Here is a 19,523-nt window from a genome sequence, read left to right on the forward strand (position 1 = left end):
AACAGTATGGGGTTCCAGGTGGATTCAGTCTCAATCACTTCCAGATCCTCCCGGGACCTCTAACCTCACTTCTGACTTTCCAAGCCTTGTAAAACCATTTCTGTTTCTGGAAGTCCCCCAGTTTTGCAGTTCAGAATACTTACTTATTTATCCTTACCATCCCCATATGCCATCAAGCCTGTGGGCAGAAATGAGCTGATGATTCAGCAAAAAAGGTTTTAAGGATACAGAAAACAATCTAGCTTGGCTTTCTCAAAATTGCACTGGCAGTGGATTGGCTTGCTGAGGTCCATGAAACAAGGGAGAAACACTCAAGCACACTTATTCTTTGTCTTGAATGCCAGCAATGTCAAATTCTGCCAGACCAATAGGGTAAGCCTACAGGTGTGGACCCTAGGAGGAAAAAAAGTTCTCTTTACAGCATACAAACACAGAGAAGATTGGCAGGAACTCCTGACTGCTCTTAAAAGCTGTGAAGGTCAGTGCGGGACAGGATGAGGAAAGTGATAGGGAAGTGAGCGATCACCATGGTAACTAAAAGTTCCAAATCATTTACAGAAGCTCAGAGCCAAGTTAATTCCTCAGCTTAGTTCATTTTAGAGAACAGGCTACATCTGAGATACTGTATGGTATTGCAAAAATCAAGCCAAACCAAACAAAAAACTGCAGTAGCATACCAAACCTAAACATAGCTATAAAGAAAGATTCTGGGTTCCCCTTCTTCTTCTTTACTATGCTCATTTTTTCTGTTTCCAGGAATTTAAGAGAGAAAAAAAACTAACAAAAGTCTGTGACTAAAACCCTCGAGTCAATGATAGGAAATAAAAACCTAGTATCTTTAGAGAGTCATTCCATGACTTTGTGAACCTATATGCCATATAGAACTACCAGTGGAGGCATCTTTTGCCATTATGCCCTTGCCAGGCTTTACCTTATGACCGTGAGTCCACCGGCTTCCAGTAACACCCACCAACTGATCCATTGTCATGATTCTCTTTGTATCCGATTCACTTCTGCCACATGCATAGCACACAACACTCCCAACTTAAATGCAGGCAAACAAGCAAGGAACATTTCAAAACCCAAATTTTATGAAGGGAAAGAGTATTTTTTTAGCAAAAGGATAATGTTATGAGCAAAGGGAGAAAAGTCATGCCCTCATCCACGGCTACCTCTGCTTTCCTTCCTCCCACTTTCCTCTATGAAGAACAGACCCAGAATGCTTATGGTGATAAACAGACATGAACCTTTGACCCTCTGCCCCATAGTGGGAGATACTACTTTAATAAAATCCAGAGTCTTCAGATCTAGTCCTCCTCACTGATAGCTAAGGGAGAAACAATACTACTATTCACTTACTCAGTCCGAAGAATCTGTGCAGAACAAAGAGTTCACTTGCAGATATCCCATTTTGCTTTAGAATAAAATATGATCATTAACATCCTCATAACCCTGGCTCGTTTCAGTAAAGGAAGAACTCAAACTAGTATTACCCCTATGCCCAGTAATATTTGAAAAATGTACAATGGAACCCTTTACTCTTACCTAAGTGGTCATCTCCCATAATCATTTAGGGGATACAGTCCTACCACCCAAACCAGAAGCCAGAGGGTGCCTAGTTAGCCAAAAATAGGGCAAGGTGAAACCTAGGAGTATGATGAACACAGAGTAGCTACCATTTCTCCCAGGTTGGAAAGACTAAATGAGGTTACTGTGAAATAACACAATTGAAAATGTACTGCCCTCCTCCACCTCCCTTGTATGCTCTCCTCACCCACCTCCTCCAAACCTAAAGTTTGTGAAGTTGGGCAAAAGAAAGATTTAGGATTCCAAGCATGTGTCTGTGAGCACAAGGATATTACCTTTAGGGAGAATTTTGTGACTGTGTTACTTGTTCATATGCCTGGCTTCAGGAATTTGAAAAGCTAGCTTTTGGCATGATTGCTTTGGAACTTAGCAGGTAGGTAAGCCATATTGCTATTTTTCTTTAAATTATCTGCAAAGCTGTGCTGGAACTCTGGAAACCCTGCTATGGCCATTAAAATGTCATTGGCAGATACAGAGGTTCTATACAATGTGGCCACCCTAAGAACTCTACAGATAATTCCCAGCTCTCAGTGGCTATCTTGGCAATACTGCACAATTACAGATCTAGAACCAGAAGGAAACCAAGAGGTCATTTAATCCAACCCCCTCATTTTATAGATGAGGAAACTAAGGCCCAGTTGGGTTTAAATGGTTCATCCAAGGTCCTTGAGATGGGATGTACCATAGGATCATAGGATAAGTGTGTGTATGTGTCTGAATAAACATAGTGCCTACAGTGTTCTGTCTTTCACAATTACATCATTTGATCCTCACAACAACCTTGCTATTGTCATCCTAATTTGACACTCAAGGAAACTGAGGCAGGAAGCAGAGAAGTAACTTGTCCAGGGTCATACAGCTAGTAAGCATCTGAAGTCAGATTTGAATTTAGGCTTCCCTGACTGCAGGCCCATCACTCTCTCCAGCTATTTCTTATAAAATATAAATTAGAATGGATCTCAGAGGCCGTCTTTTCAAGTCCCTTCATTTCATTCATGAGAAAACTGAAGCCCAGTGAACCACTCAGTTACACAGACGGTAGGCATCATATTAGAAAAAAGGTCCTCGGACTAAAGAGTCAGTGATCTTTCCTCTGTACATGCACCATTTGACCTCTTCCTTGGTATTAAATTTAGGGACCCATAGAGAATTGTGGTAGAATAGCAGACAAAGGAGTGGATTAGAAGACAAGAGACCTAACTGAGACTCTTCTGTGACAGAGGGGAGCAGAAGAAGAGAGAACTTGGGCTAAATAAGAAGAAAATTGTGTAGGTGACTTGAAGGGGCACTAGGAAGAGGATGAATTTGGTGAGAAGACTCTTTGGAAAATTTGGAGAATAATCTCTAAGCACAGAAATTGGTCCAGATTCTACTTCCTTAAGAGAAGCAGGATCAAGGACAATTAAAGAGGATACAAAAGAATTAAAGAGGATTAAGAAGGCTTGGGAATAAAACTAGAAGAAGCAAATCTAAGAAAGATAAAAAGTAAATAGCTGGCAAGAAAAGGTAAGGAAAGGAAGGAAAGGTAAGTAGAACAATTAGAGTAGATTGGTGGATGGGGCAAACTGATGAAACAGAATTATTGTTTAGTTGTTTTTTCATTCCTTTCTGACTCTTCCTGACCCTGTTTGGGGTTTTCTTGGCAAAGATACTGGAGCGGTTTGCCATTTCCTTCTCATTTTACAGAGGAGGAGACTGAGGCAAATGGAGTAAAGTGACTTACCCAGGGTCACACAGTTAGTAAGTGTCTAAGTCCAGATTTGAACTCAGGAAGATGAGTCTTCCTAAACCCCAGTCTGGCACACTGTCCCGTGGCCCCCTAGCTGACCTGAAACAGAATTGGTGCAAGGCTAAAGAGGAGATAGTGGTCATGGCTATGAAGTTGTTGAGATAAAGGAAAGGTATTAAAGTCGGGTTGTTACGTTATTAAGGAGTGATAATTGGCTGTATACAGTTTTAACTAGATACTTAAGGTGATGTGCTAACATCCAGAAATCATTTTCAAGACACAGGGCTGAACATTTCAAACCTTGTGGAGATGGGAAATTGTGCAGTGTCTTATACTGATTGTGATATTTGTATCTCTGCCATAGTCACCCTATTCTTTGTACTTCAAATGTAGTTTCATTTCCCTTCTGGAAATGAAGGCAAAGGGGCTTTGACAATGCCTCTCTACACTCCAGGCTATCAGAGGGAATGAGGAGAATCTGAGATGGTGGAGGGGAGATTTGACCCTTTTCAGGATGTTAAAGAATGTAAGAGTGTTATGCAAAGGAGAAAGGCAAGAGAAAACAACACCTATACAATTAGAGCTTAAAAACATATTTGAGCAGGAAGAAGGGAATTGTACTTCCAAAAATGAGACAGTAGAGCCTTCGAAGTGATCAGGTAAAAGTTTATCCAGTAAAGGGCAGAGGGAACAAGAGTAGTAGCTGGTGATTTCGTGCTCTACAATACCTGTTGTTTCTCCTTGTTTTAGAAGAGGATGAATGACATCGTGGAGCGTGTGAACTGGATTTAAATGAAGTAGAGTTGCACAAAGTCATCAGTCTCACTGTCTCTTCCAGAGTCCTTGAAGTCCAGTGGCAAGACAAAAGTCAGCGCAACAACTGATCCTGGCTGACATGCGGTGGATGACCCTGGCTTCTTCCATGTCCACTCAAGCTCCTGCTTCAGTCACCTTCATGGTCATTGGAATAAATTGTTCTCATTCATCCATTCCACTGGGGGAAGTCTTCACATGCTCAGGGTAGACATCCCCCTTACTTGCCAACAAGTTTGAGGCCCATTGGTTACCCTCAACCTGGTTTAGCTAACAGCTTCTTGGACCTACAGATGAGAGTTGAGTGCCTCGTAGACACCAAAGGTAGATGAACAGCTCTGAAAAGGACTCATCATACCAGAGGTGCTAGTTCTCCCTGAACACACCCTACACCTCTTGGTGTACCTAGCCACAACATAGCAGAAAACTTCTGAAGCCTTTTACAAAATAGAGGACAGAAAACAGCAAATAGGATGGTGAAGGGACTTAAGTCTATCACATGAGGACTGGTTGAAGGAACTGGTCACATTTATCCTGTAGGAAAGAAGACTAAAGGGGATAGGATAGTTTGTTTTTTTTTCCCTAAGAATCTGAAGAACTAATGTGTGACAGATGGGTGGTGGCTGTCTTTCCTTTGTTCTGGAAGAGGACCAGTTACAACAGGATGGTGATATCTTGACTTGCATGTGAACTGGATTTAAGTGAGGCAGGGCTGTGTAGAGTCACCAGCTTCACTCTCTCCTCCAGAGTCATTTGGAGTCCAGTGACAAGATATAGTTGGAATGACTGGTAGTGGCCCTGGATGCAGTGGGAGACCTTGGCCTTTTTCAGCTAAGGTCTTCCCCAGGTCTCAATCTGTCTGAGAATTGAGGCAAAAAATGATCTAGTTTCCTTTCTCAAAAGAATCAATCTGGGAAGGGAAAACTATCAGAGTTTCTGGTCGGAACAGAAACAACTGCTATTTATATTCACTCTGAGTCATCAAAACCTAAACAATAAGCAAGTGAGGCTTGGGCTGGGACCTATTGGTCAATCAGTGAGAAACAGAGTGATTTGGGTTTAAAGGCGTAGTTAAATAGGTCCATTTGAATCCCAATGGGTTTTATCAAAGCCTGATTTTTCAGAGCTATATTTCAAGAAATCATAAATGAAAACTAGATGAGACAGAGTTAATTGTCCCAGCTGGGGGAGGGATTATACAAATAAGTAGGGAAGAAAAAAATTTAGCCTGCAAACCCCAAGATACCTTGTGAAGTATAAGCAATCAAAATTTATATTCCTTTGAAGGTAGTACCCATTTAAGGGTATGACTTCCCATGTGGACAGAGGGAGGGGAGGAAGGAAGGAAGGAATAACAGTCATTGCCCAAATGGAATTGGCCAGTTGGGTCCTCAGTGGGGCAGCTACTACCATTACTCACAGATTTTCACAGATTGTTGTCTGTCCTTTGTTCTGCAAGAAGACCAATGACATCTGGAGGGTGATATCTTGATTTGCAAGTGAAATGGATTTAAGTGAAGCAGAGCTGTGCAAAGTCATCAGCCTCACTCTTGGAGGATGGGTTAGACAAGTTCTGTTAGGCCAAAGAAAGCAGAACTGAGAGCAGTGAGTAAAGGTGAAAGGACATAAATTCTGGCTTTAAGTCAAGAAAATCTTCCCTAACAAATATAATTGACCAGAAATGAACTGCTTACAGTCCCTGGAGGTCTTTAAGAGAAGTTGAACAACTACTTTGGCACCTCATCATGGGGATTCTTTTAGTGTGGAGTAGATGGTTCCTGGAGGCCTTAGGGTAGAGTCCTGGCTCTGCCTCAATTGCTGTGTGACTTTGGAAAAATCCTTTCTCTTCTCTGGACTTCAACTTATTCAACTATAAAATTTATCTAGAAAAATCACTAATATGACTTCCAAGATCCTTTCTGACATTTATTATTTTGAACAGTGTTGAGGAGCTGTGAGACAGCAGCAAGGACCAGACCTGGCTTGTGTAGTATGATACCCAGGGCTACTCTGGTTGTTGTGGAGATCAGCTAAGGTCAGTGGAGGCTGACAGTGTGCAAACTTTTGCTAAGTCATTTTTAAAAGGTTTAACTGTTGCCTTCTGCTTTTCCATCCCTGTCATTTCCTGTAAACTTCCCCTGTCCCAACTGGACCCTTCCTTATAGCAAAGAATACTTCAAGAAAATAAAACTATTCTTTTAGACTAGGAGTTCACAATCATTTTGATGTCAGGACCCCTTTATACTCTTAAAAATCACTGAGAATTCCCCACTCCTCGTCAAAGAGCTTTTATTTATGAGCTACATCTGCCAATATTTACCATATTAGAAATTAAAACATCTTAGTATTATTATGAAAACAGTTTTGATCTAAAAGGCCCTTTGAAAGGTCTTCAAAGACCACAATCTGAGAACCACTGAACTAAATATTTAGGAAGTCTAGGGAGTAAGAAAGATGGTGATTGTACAAGTGATTTAATGGATACAGTAAATGGGTGTTGCCTTTAACAAACTGAGACCTGAGAAAGAAAGCTCTAATTTAGAAGAACCAAGGTCACCAGTTGCATCCCTAACCATTGCCAGTTCAGTGATTCTGAAGGAGAAAGTGAGACTGATGACTTTGCCCAGCTCTGTCTTGAATCCAATTCACACGCGAGTCAAGACATCATCCTTGTGATGTCATTGATCCCCTTCAAGTTCAAGGACAAATAACAAGGGCTGGCTAGCCTTGTAGATAAGAGAAAGCACTGCAGTTTTGGAGAGAGCCAGTGGACACTGGTGAAAGTTAGTGGAGGGCTTAGTAAGGAGAGATTAGCAAGAGTTGGGAGGTACAGAGTAGCACTTTGGGTATTTGGCCTTGGGTGTTCTCCCTTGCACTGTCATTGAAAGGTGTGAAGGGTGTTCCCAGGTGTCTGTGTCCAACAAAGTTTGTGGCTTGTGCTGCTCAGGCCTTCCTATGCAGCAATGTTCCAGTGTAGGGAGCAAATAAGGACAAGCGTGAAGTCAGCTCCAATCCAGTGCTGCCAATCTGGACCGTGCCAGCTGAGCTTGCCCCTGATTCCCTGTCCCTAAAGAAGTACATGTGATGGCATTGAGCAACCTTAACACTAGATCACCTCTAAATCACCTCCATTCTGGATATAGCCCAGATGATTTTTTTTCTGGTTTTTTGGATGCTGGGTTATTGAGTTCCATTATTTCTGATTCTCCCTTGTCTAGTCTATTCCATTGATTTACCACTCTGTTTTTTAACCATTACCAGATGGTCTTGATGACTGCTGCTTTATAATACAGTCTGAGGTCTGGAAGTGCTATTCTCCCTCTGTTTCTACCTCTTTTCATCATTTCCCTTTGTTATTCTAGAATTGGGTTCATCTTTTAATCTGATCAGAGAGCTTAATGATACTGCATTACCCATCTTCCTTAATTAATTAGGTGGGAATATCTTTGGGCTTGAAAACATTGTCTCAAGAAGTAACCTATTTCTGTTGTTGTTTAATCCTGCCCAACTCTTTGTGACCCTATTTGGGGAGGACTTTGACATTCCTTTCTTCAGCTCATTTTACAGATGAGAAAGCTAAAGTAAAAGAGGTTAAGTGACTTGACCAAGGTCATACAGCTAGTCGTTATGTGAGTCCAAATTTGAATTCAGGTCTTCCTGACTCCTGGCCCAGGACACTATCCACTTTGCCATCTAGTTACCCAAGAAGTATTTTGGGAATCATCAATTTTCTATCTTTTTTCTGAATGCAAAGGTAGAAATAGGAATTGTCTACGTTGGCATGTGTTCTATTTCCTTCAGATGACACTGAGGATGGTACCAATCTATATGCTCTGAGCTCACCACATTTGTTTATTCAGACTTTAATACTGCACCTTTTTGGAAAACTACACCTGGGCTAAATTGACCAAGTATTGTACCTTGGTGGGTTAATCCCACAGTTTACTTGGTGTCCTGAAAAAAATCTTCTAGAATTAACTTTCTAGAGTTCTACCTGTCCCTTTTTGCCATATTTCTAATTTGGTCACCCTTTCCTAGGGATGCTTTGACTGTAGGAGTGTGGGGGAGGGAAGAGAAAAGGGGGAGGCCAGGGGGTTAGATTTCACACATGAGCAACTCTGAAAAGGTAGAGAACATTTATAACCAAAGCAATGTACTTGGCTGGAATTCTGTGTTCCCTTTGCTATCACTGTGGAGCATTGCACTTAAATAAAGGTCTTTCCCTCCCCTGAATTTCCCTGCCACATAATCATGCTTCTTCTTAGACTAGATCCTATGAATATAAAATAATTCCCTACTTGCCTGAATACTGGAAAGGGACTGGTCCCATAAATGAGGCACAAAGCATTATGACTTGTAGGAATTTTTGTAAGGATAAGGGGATTTATATCCAAGTCAGAACAACTAAGACTGAATCCCCTTTTGGAAAGGTGAGGGCAAGGACAAAAAAATTTGAATCTCAATGAATCAGAGAAAGCATCTGTACTAGTTTTTTTTGTTTTTGTTTTTTTTGTTTTTTGTTTTTTGCGGGGAAAGAGGATACACCTTCTGCTAACCTGGAGATGACAGAAGATTTAATTTTTTCTTTAACCAGAATCATGAAATCTTACATCAATCCCCCACACTTAGTGTAAGTAAAGATATATACAAGTATTGCTCATTTCATCTTAGAATACCATGAACAATAATGGAAAGAGACAATGTTTCTTTATCCACCAGTTTCCTCTCCTACCCTTACTGAAAAGAGCTGGCAGACCTCCTCCCTCAGTTTGCATTACTTGAATGTAGTAGTCAGGCCCAGGCCCCTTTCCAGAAACTGATTCTAATTAAGTTTTCAAGGGAGTGTTTAGAAAACAGCCCTTCTCCTGCCCTCACATACAGCGTGGTCATCCTGATGGATATCTTGTCACTGGACCCAGATGGCTCTGGAAGAGAAAGTGAGGCTGGTGACTCTTCACACCCCTCCCTTACTCAAATCCAGTTGCAAGTCATGGCATCATCTCCCTGATGTCATGGTCCTCTTCCAGAATGAAGGAGAAACCACAACCTGTGAGTAGTCCAAACTGCTCTATTAAAGACCCAGCTGACCAGTTCCAATTGGGCAACTTAGCTTATCCTCCCTACTCCTCTCCCTTCTCTCCCCTCTCTCCTCTCCTCCTCTTGTATCATGCCCTTACCTGAAGAAAAATTTTAATTGCCAAAACCTACCTAGTTGACTTGGAGTTTACTCACTAAGTAGTGAGTAAACACTACAACCTTAAGGATCTTCCCTTGCCAGTTTGATTTTTTTTTTTTTATTAAAGGGGTCATCCCTTGATTCACTTCTTAAAGAGGACCATTCACTGAATGGGCATTGCCTCACTCAAAGAGAGAAGTTGAAAATATCTTACCCTAAAAGACAGAGGTCTCCCACTACATGGTGGGCCATCTCCAGTGATTCTGATCTAAATCTGGTCACTGGACCCAGATGGCTCTGGAGGAGAAAGTTAGGCTGGTGACTTTGCATAGTCCTCCCTCACTTAAATCCAATTCAACTGCAAGTCATGTCATCGTCTCCCTGATGTCATGGTCCTCTTCTAGAACAAAGGACAAACCATATACATATACAGTATATTTCCAGCAGACTGTGGAACATGGGAAGGCAGAGCAGTTGAATAGTAGCATGCATCATCCTTGGCTTTAAAAGAGAAAATATGTTTGTATGTGTGTAGGAGGTGGTGGTAGTGAGGTGACAGATAAGAGGGGGCAACCATTGAAAGGTGCTAAAGCATATGTCCTGAATATCTCTTTTTGTTTCCATCTAAGGCCCATCATCATCTTCAATATCTTTCTAGCTATTCCTTGAAGGCTCTGCTTTCTACTCCTCCACTTTCTTTTTTCTTAAAATAAATGAACAAAAAAACCCCTCCAGTCTGGCTATCATTAAGTATGTTATGGATCTGTGTGCCTTAATAATGAAAAATATGAATACTGAAAATAACAAGTATGTTTTTAACTGACTGAAAATATGGTCAGGACCTGAGTGTGGAATGCTGTATGCATCTCTCTGATTGGATGCTCAGAAAATTGTGCAGTATTTAACACAATTTACTAGGCATTTATTGAGTTCCTACTCCATGCAAATGAAAAATGAAAAATAGTTTCTGTCTTCTAGGAGGTTACAGACTACTGGGAGGGAGGGAACCTGGGGACAGAAGACAATATATACATAGATAAAAGAAAATTTAAGAAAAAGAAAAATTATATACAAACTGTATGTAAAATAAATTCAAAATAGTTTCTGGGGATACGGATGGGGAGACACTAACTGTTCAGAAAAGGCCTCGAGTAGGGAATGTAACCTGAGCAGAGCCTTGAAGTATGAAGTATGGCAGAGCAGTACACTCTGGGTGTGGGAGGACAAATTTTTCAAAGGCATTAAGGTGGGAGATAGAGTATAATATTCAAGGAAAAGCAAACAGGCTAGCTGGACCTGAAAGCAGAATGTGCTATAAGTCTGGAAAGTTGTGGGGGGCAGATTGTGGAGGGTTTTGAAGGCCAAGTAAAGAAACGTGCAGATTATCCTAAAGGCGATGGCGACCCATTTTAGTTTCTTGTGCAGAAGGGTGGTATGGTCAGACCTGTGTTTCAGGAAAGTATTGTAATAATTCAAATCCAGGTGAAAAAATTAACAAAATTTAGCAACTGATTGGATAGGGGAAGTTAGAGTCCAGGAGGATTACAAGCTTGTGAACCTGAGTGACTGAAAATAACGTAAATAACGTAAAGATAAAGATAAAGTAATGTAAAAGGTGATGCTCTTAACAGAAATAGGGAAGTTTGGAAAGGTAGAGGAATAGGTGGGGTTTAAAGGGGCAGAATAATAAGTCTGTGATACAGTTGAGATGCCCAAATGAAAATGTCCTGGATTTGGTGACTCTCCAGGACTGGAGATCAGGCCACTTCCAAACCATAATCCTGGTACTCTAGATGTCATTCTCATTTTCTTTATCTCCCTCCCACCTGATAGTTGGACACAGGATTCTGATAGATCAGTTTCCACCTTATTTTACCTAGAACCAGGCCTCTACTTCACTTATCAATTGTTTCCAAATCATGATGCTGTTGTGCACATTCCTCCCTCCCAATTCTTATAGATCCTCAATTTATGTTTTATCTTTCCCTTGTGGAAGTCAAGGTCTTTGAGGACAGTGACTGTCTTGCACACTTAAATTTGGATCACACATACCCTCACCCCATGCTTAGCACATTGCCTAGCACATACATAGTAAATGTTTAATACATGCTTCATTATTATCTTCCCTTGGAAGTAATCTGGGATGCTGATGGAATAATCAAAAGAAAGAATCTAGAGAAAAAAGCGAAGGGCTGAGACAGCCCTGGGGCTTCCTGCATTGAAGAGGTGGGAAATCAATGATGATCCCTCCAAGAAGATTGAGAACATGCTGTCAAACAGGCAAGAGGAGAACCAGAATTGCCACAAAAGCTGAAGAAAGAGTGAGAAATCCAGAAGGAAGGTGTGGTCAAGGTGTCAAAAGTGGCTGATAATTAAGAAGGATGAGGACTGGAAAAGTTCATAGGATTTTGAAATTAAGAGATCATTGGTAAAATTAGAGGGAGCAGTTTCAGTTGAGAGAGATCAGAAGTCAGATTGCAATGGGTAGAGAGTAAGCAGGAGAAGAGGAGAGGAAATAAACAAAGAGAGCACTCATTCTATACCTTTCTACTAGCTTGTCCGAATACCTGTACTTCACTCTTACTCATCTCCACCTTAGAAGATTCCTTTCTTCCTTCAAGAGTGAGACTTTCCTCATCCCTTCAACTACTACTTTTCTTCTTCTCTAGCTACCTGGCATAGAGTAGATGCTTAATAAATGTTTATTCCCTTCCCTCTTGTCTTACCCAAAAGAATGTAAGATGAATATGGAAAGGTAGGTTGCAACAATATTGTAAAGAGCTATGTTTAGACTTTGTTTTGTAGGTAACTAGGTGGCACAGTGGATAGAGAACTGGGTCTGGAGTTGGGAGGACCCAAACTCAAACCCAGCCTCAGACATTTACTAGTTCTAGGATTCTGGGCAAGGCACTGAATCATCACTCTATGTTTGCCTCAGTTTCTTCCTCTGAAAAATGGGGATAATAATACACCTACCTCCCAGAGTTGCTGTAAGGATCAAATGAGATAATCAAAGTCCTTAGTACAGTGTGTGGTATATAGTAAACGCTATATACTTAGCTATTATTAATATGGGATTAATGGAGTTTTTGGGTGGTGACCGACGTAATCAGAACTGTATATTAGCAATTTTGATGAGATAGCATTGTATAGTGTGGAAAGAAAGAGGAAAGTAGAGGTATGGAGACTGATTAGGAGGCAAGTGAGATGTTATGACAACCTACTCCAGTATGATAGAAATGGGAATATAAATGAGGGAATGAATACAAGACATACTATAGACAAGGGGTTTACCTGTTTTTTCTTTGAGTCAAGATATTGGACAATCAGCCTGGTGTTCACACTGTGACTCCAAGTGTTCCCTAGAGCAACTGTCATACAACTAGATCCAGAGGTACCTGAAATTAAAGAAAAATTAACCATCATAGATAGAAGTACAGTTTGTATTCATTGTTTATAAAGTATCCATGGGGATTATGTTGATAGCCACAAAGTTAACAAATTCAAGAATTTTTTCTGGAGGGGCGAGGTGAGATATTCAGATTTGTGATTTTACCTGTGTAGGGAGCTCATTGTGTGGAGCTGTATTAGCAAGCACCCTAGCACACTCCAGTCACTTTACATGTCTAGTATGTTTTACATATTTATCTTCTGAATCAGAAATAACCCTTAACTTTGTCAGGTCCCATAAAGGCTTTCTATAAATTAGAATTTATAGCAAACCCTTTATAGATCTGTCCTCTAATCCATAATGACCCAATTCTGAGCTTAGCTCATGGTCCATTTGATTTACGCAATGAAGGACCTGCTTAATGGGCTGTCCATTGAACTGTATAAGTAGACTGGGAATATTAATTATTTATCAACTTGGTTTTTTCCTGTGACCCTCATTTACTAGGAAACTTAAATCAGTTGATTAGGAATGTTTTTTGGAGGGAAGAGGGGTAATAGTAATCCCAGAGGATAGAAAGATGAGGTTACTTTTTACTGGTAGAAGTAATGCCTAGAAATCAGAGTCACAGAATCACAGGCTTCGAAGTAGAAGAGATCTTTGAAGTCTTTTAGTCCAACTCACTCATTTTACAGATAAGGAAACAGTTCTAAAGGTATTCCAGCTCTTTACTTTAGTCATAGGAGATAGGGTAAAACACATGTCATACTGCTCGATGGTCTCTGAGTAGGTGAGTTAGAGTTTATCCAAAGGTCAATGCTTTCCCCAGCACCAACTGCACTACTGAAATACTGACAAGCAAACTTGAGTAAACACTTCCTTCACTAAAGGCTTAAAAATGTTACACCATCACAAGGGTAAAGATGACAGACTCTTAGAAGATGACAAAGTGATCTCTCAAATGAACTAAGTCTGGTTCTGCCTTCTCAGCTGATATTAGGCCCCAAAGAAGACTGAAAAATCTTATGGATGACTGGTCTTTGGACACTGACTAAGGGTGTGATGTCAGCATCTTATCAAACATCTGAACTCTGCACATCCCTCAGGCAAGTGTTTAACTTCCTCTGGTTTGATGTACACTGATAAACGAGGGCAAGGGGTTTCCAGAAATGCAATATGTGTCCCAGTTTGGCAAGTTGCTTAACCTGATTCAGTGAGCCCTTCAGTTGGCCCCACACAGAACAGGTGGCTTGGAAATGAACAGACCCTGGATATATGATTGACAATGCTGAACAGAATGGAGAGTTAGGATGTTTTTGGTTTGACTTTATGTAACAGTGACTTGAATTTTAAGAAAATATTGGGAAATAGTTAAAGGGATGAGGAAGGGTTGGTTGAGGTTGTTTGGGGGCAGGAAATAGGGACAAACCAGATAGATATTATTTCACATTTTGAAATAATGATTCAATTATAAACTTATTAACACTTAACAAAAGCGTATAAGCAAATATGTGAAGTGGAATCCCTTCAGGTACTGCTGTTTAGAAACATCTTTTGTCTAATACTTTTCCAATAAGGAAACTCAATGTTTTGTTTTTTAAAAATATTTTTACTCTCTTGAATTGCAAATATTTCCATAAAGAAGTGACAGAAATCATCTTCATTTTTCATGGAAGAAACTGACGCAAGGAGGAATTTGTTTGTTTTTCCGAAAAAAATTAACCCAGACTTACATTGTTGAATTGTGCAACAATGTAATGTCAGTGACCTATGTCAATGACCTAACTGACCTGACAGTGAAATATAAAACTGAACCTATTATGCCTAGTGGGAAGAGTGCTGAACTTGAAAGCCACTGGACCTGAATTTTAATCCTTGCTCTATTGCTTACTACCTATGTTACCTTGAACAAGTCACTTAACTTTGCTACTCTAGATCTCAGTTTCTTCACCTGTAAAAAGAAGGGGTAGACTGGATGACCTCCAAAGCCCTTCCATCTCTAGACCACCGGACATGTGAATTTGTTCTAAACCAAACTGAAGTTGCAAAATTAGAGGTATAATTCTTTATGACTGAGGGGTTTAGAACTGCTCAAAGCATATTGTAGTATTTTATTGTGCCCAAGGTTGCTAAAAATAAATGAACTGGGGTTTTAAAAATCTTTTCATTAACCAAGCATTTTTTGCCATAGCAGGATCTGACCTGTAATTGATATCTTAGGTACAACTCCCAGAATTCTCAGTGTCTCTCTTAGGGACCTTTGGTAAATCATATAACTAGCTCTGTGATTGTTTTTCCATCTGTAAAATTTGAATAGTTATACTTGCCTCCAGGTAACAAAAGGTCCTTGGTGACCTTTTAGATGAAGGTAAATAGATACATAAAAATGACAATGATGGTGATAAATATGAAACACAATTTAAACTAGAGAAGACCTGCACTTTGGTCATTGTCCTTTAATATTTTAACTTTTGTTAATGACAGTCAGCATAGTAGAATTCACCACTAATGTAGTTAAAACTCTAGAAATTTGGGTTGTAGGAACTATCTTTGATATATTTGCTGAGGATGGGGAAATAGTTGGGGGAGTGGGGTAAAATGGGGCAGGAAAGTCAGTCTTTCACTTAAACCAAAGGGCTATTCCAGCCTACAAATATGCTGAGCTTGGTTAGTTCCTTGAGCAATCAGGATCATCACTATTGTATATACTTGGTTTCCCCAAATCATAAACCCACTTATACCAGGCTGTGTCAGCATTTGGAAGGAGTTTGTGTAGGAGCTTGTAGGAGGGAGAGGCCAGCCTCTGATGGGAAATCTCCTCCTCTGAAAATATCTCAATTTATGGCTATGGTGCAAGACAGTTCTCAGGGAGCAAAGCTAATCTTCAGCAAATTCCCCATTCCAAAAGACAATTTCTTACATTTTAGAATAGCAAATGTGCAAACAAACCAGGGACTCCCAAGTACCCATGACACAAAGGTTCAAGGCCAAGTACAGTTGAATATCCTGACCTTTGTCTCACTCCAGATTGAAAAAAAAAATTATCAAGACTAGGAAAGAGGAAATGTCAAGAAATTGAATGAAAATTCCTACACATGCTATCTGGACTTAAATAAACTCATGGAAGGAGATGGGATGGTTTGTGTTTGTTTTTCTTTTTTACCAGAGTATGGTTCTATTTAATGCATAGTAGATTATGGACTGATCCTGAGTGGGGCTCTATTTTTGAGTCGGTTACTGCCATTTGCATGCATGCGTGTGTGTGTGTGTGTGTGTGTTTGTGTGTTGGGATAGGGAAAAGGGAGAAGGAAGTGGAAGGAGAGAGACAGAGAAAGAAAAGCCAGAGATAGACAAAGAACAGGCACTATAGGAATTAGAAGAGACAATGTGTTCAACAGTATGGCAGTGAAAAATCAGGAGACTGTGCTAATCCTGACTCTAACATTAACCAGCTAACTGATCTTGGTCAAGTAAGTCACTTACGGGTTGTGGCTCCATATGGGGTCATGATCCACAGTTTAAGAAGCCCAGAAAGGGTCAAGAGTAAAAAAAGTTTAACATGGGCTCAGCTTCCCTGTCTACAAAATCAGTAGGCTACGCTACATATAGGTGCCTTCAAACACTGACATTCTTCATTCACATTCAATCATTTTCAGCTCTTCATGGCCCCATTTGGGGTTTTCTTGGCAAAGATACTGGTTTGTCATTTCCTTCTCTGGTTCTTTTTACAAATGAGGAAATTGAAGCAAACAGGGTTAAGTGACTTTCTCAGGGTCACATAGCTAATGTGTGAGGCTAGATATAATGTCAAAAACATGAGTCTTTATGTCTTCAGGCCCAGTACTCTATCCATTGCACCATCTAGTCATCTTCCTGAGTTCAGGTCTGGCCTTAGACATTTGTTAGATGTGTGACCCTGAACAAGTCACTTAACCCTATCTGCCTCAATCTGCTCATCTGTAAAATGAGATGGAGAAGGAAATGGCAAACCCACTCCTGTATCTTTGCCAAGAAAACTGCAAATGCAGTCATGAAGAGTCAAAAACAGCTGCAAAACAAAAGATGAGTCTTAATGACTCCAGGTGCTGCGCTCTATCGGCTGAACCACCAAGCTGCCCCATTATTCTCTAGTTCTTTGAAATCTTTTTATTCTGGTTCTCAGTCTAGTACCCTGCTCCCTCTACCCAAGGAGTTAATAATACTTTACATAAAAAATCTTAATTAAAATTAAAAGTTAATAATAATATTAGCTCCCCAAGGAGTTAATAATACTTTATATCAGAAAACTTCTTAGAATTACCTGCGCCCTATTCTTTCAAATTGCCTGAAGAGTATAGAGACAGTTCATTCTTTAAATTAACCTAAAGAATGGGAAAGCAGAAATTCTTAGGCTACCATAGGCAATAAAGCTAAGTTAAGATAGGAAGAAGCAGAAAGGGAGGCATTGCTGTTAGTGTATAAACAGTTGCTGTGAGTAAATAGAACAAACAAAACTCTAGGATATAACCAAAGCATAAAGAGAAGAAATTATTTAGGTACATTTCATTTTCTGTCTATTAGACTGTAAACTCTTTAAGAGAAGGGTCTGTTTCATTTTTATCTCTATAGCCTTAAGCCTATGTGTTTTGCACATATGCTTAAGAAATGCTCAAGAAACTGAATTAAACAGGATTGAGTTCTGAGTATCCAGTTAAAATGAGTATTTTTGAAGGAAAAAATTATCATATGTTATTTGTCTGACTGTCTGTTTTTGATGGGAAAGGACTGACAGGAAGATCTCCCCTGGGGAGAAATAACAGCCTATCTGGATACCTTTTCTTGGCTATTTCAGTAAAAAAACTGATACAGTGAATGGTTTCAGTTGCTCATTTGTTTTACTCATAGGTAGATATTGTTCCCTGTTGTGGGGATAAAGAAGTGCAAGGGTCTGCCTTGAATCCTTGAGAGTGAACCAGTCTACTTCCTCCGCCCTTCCTCACCATACACATACACGAACACACACAAACACACACACCCTAAATTGTCTGCTTGTGTATGGAGCAGAGAGAGGGAGAGAGGGAGAGGGATAGAGAGAGAGTTTTATATTTACTACAACACTCATTGGTATCTCACTTGAATTAAGTCAGGTTATGTCTAACCTTTTCTCTGATCCAGTCCCCATTATTATAGCAATGGAAACACTAATGGATATAAAATTCTCAGAAGTTTAAAGAAAGTCATTCAGAGAATTGCAAAGTCACTTCTGGAATCAAAGCAGAAGAAATTCAACTCTTTAAAACCCAAGTTTAAACAGCTGACATCCAAAGTAGAAGAGAAAAAAATGTACAGACAGCATGTGATAGATGGGGGTCTGATTTGGAGAATGCCTGGTAGAGGGAAAGGTAGACTGCTGTGACCCCAAGCTCCATTAGGCCATAGTTGAAATTTTAACAAATGAGGCCACTGGGGCAAGCTCAGAAATCCATCTTCTAGTAGAATGAGTTTCCTTGGGGGCTTGTGGTTCACTGACTGAACCTGGAAGCCAGCTGTATTTTGTGTGAGCTATACTTAACCAGGTCTCTAGAACTGACATATGACTTTAGGTCTATGACCAAAGGAAGTGATATTTTTGACCTATCTCTATAAATAGAGCACTGGAAAAACCCATCATGTTGTAAATGGCCCAGAAAACACACGCTATCTATTAAGTAGGTGGTCACAATACCTTTGCTTCTATTTTAATGGAGAAAAAAAATACCTGGAGTTATATACAGTGCTCAGAATTCGAAGAAGCTCAAAATACTTCACATCATATTACTAATTTCTCCATTTTATATATGAGGAAACCGAAGCATATAACAGTGAAATTAGTTACTTGCCTAAGGTCACCAATGCATCAGACATTGTTCTGGTCTAGTGATGAACGAAGATTGCTTTTTTCCTGGGTAAAGCAAGGAGGAGACCATAGCTCTTTTGGTGATTGGCTCAAGATTACACAAATTTGATTCATAGACTTTTCTAAAGGAAACCTACTCAGGACTCACTAAGAGATATGGAGGAGTGGGAACAAAGAAGAGTAGAATAAAAGGGGGTGTGGCATCTAAGACTTTTCCCTATGCCTTCCCACTGGTGTAAAAGAGTAGAAGGAAAATGATTGATTCAACCCAGCTGAAGGTGAAAAAGAACTACATAGGTTAGGACGTTGCCATTGTACTAGAATAAAGAGTAGTATGCATTAACACACTTGAGACCACTTCTATAGATAGTTAACTGTCAGGGAATTAATATCAAAGGGATCAAATAACATGTTTTCCAAAGATATCATTAAAGAAATTTCCAGGATCAACCTGAGACCAGGCACCCTGCAAAAAAAATGCTAAGTTCTTCCTTGTGACAGTCTTCCAGGAGGCCCCCAGTACAAGGCTTCCCTGCTGTATGGAATGACAAGAATCAAAGACCTCCAATAAAGTTAGAGAAACAACTGGGTTTAATAAGACTGTAAGTGAAAGGAAAAGAATAAGCCCAGGGCTCTTGAATAGAACTCCACTCCAATACTCTTAGGGAGAACATGCTCCCATGAGATGTATTATATCACCCAGTTATACTCATTTTCCCTGCCAGAGCCCTAAGGACATACATCCTTGGTGGTTGATGCTTTTTGTAAAGTAGATCTATCAGTGACTAAGCCCTAACCTACATTTGAATCCCCAACCTGTTGGGAAAATATTTGTGTGAGGGTGTGTGTGTGTGTGTGTGTGTGTGTGTATGTGTGTGTGTATGAGAGAGAGAGAGATTTTTTTGATCATTTATGAAAACTCCTGAATACCAATACTTTTCTTAAAAACATT

At 40.0% G+C, this 19,523-nt stretch overlaps 1 protein-coding gene across 1 annotated transcript in view; it reads right to left on the minus strand.

The window, feature by feature from the left end:
• RAD51B (RAD51 paralog B) overlaps positions 1-19,523 on the minus strand; it is an 850,987-nt gene that overhangs the window by 73,642 nt on the left and 757,822 nt on the right. Inside the window, 1 exon segment of the mRNA XM_072628343.1 lies at positions 12,600-12,703. Within this exon segment, the coding sequence (XP_072484444.1) occupies positions 12,600-12,703 (104 nt within the window).

Source organism: Notamacropus eugenii, chromosome 1 (assembly GCF_028372415.1).
Source record: "Notamacropus eugenii isolate mMacEug1 chromosome 1, mMacEug1.pri_v2, whole genome shotgun sequence".
Lineage (NCBI taxonomy): Eukaryota > Metazoa > Chordata > Mammalia > Diprotodontia > Macropodidae > Notamacropus > Notamacropus eugenii.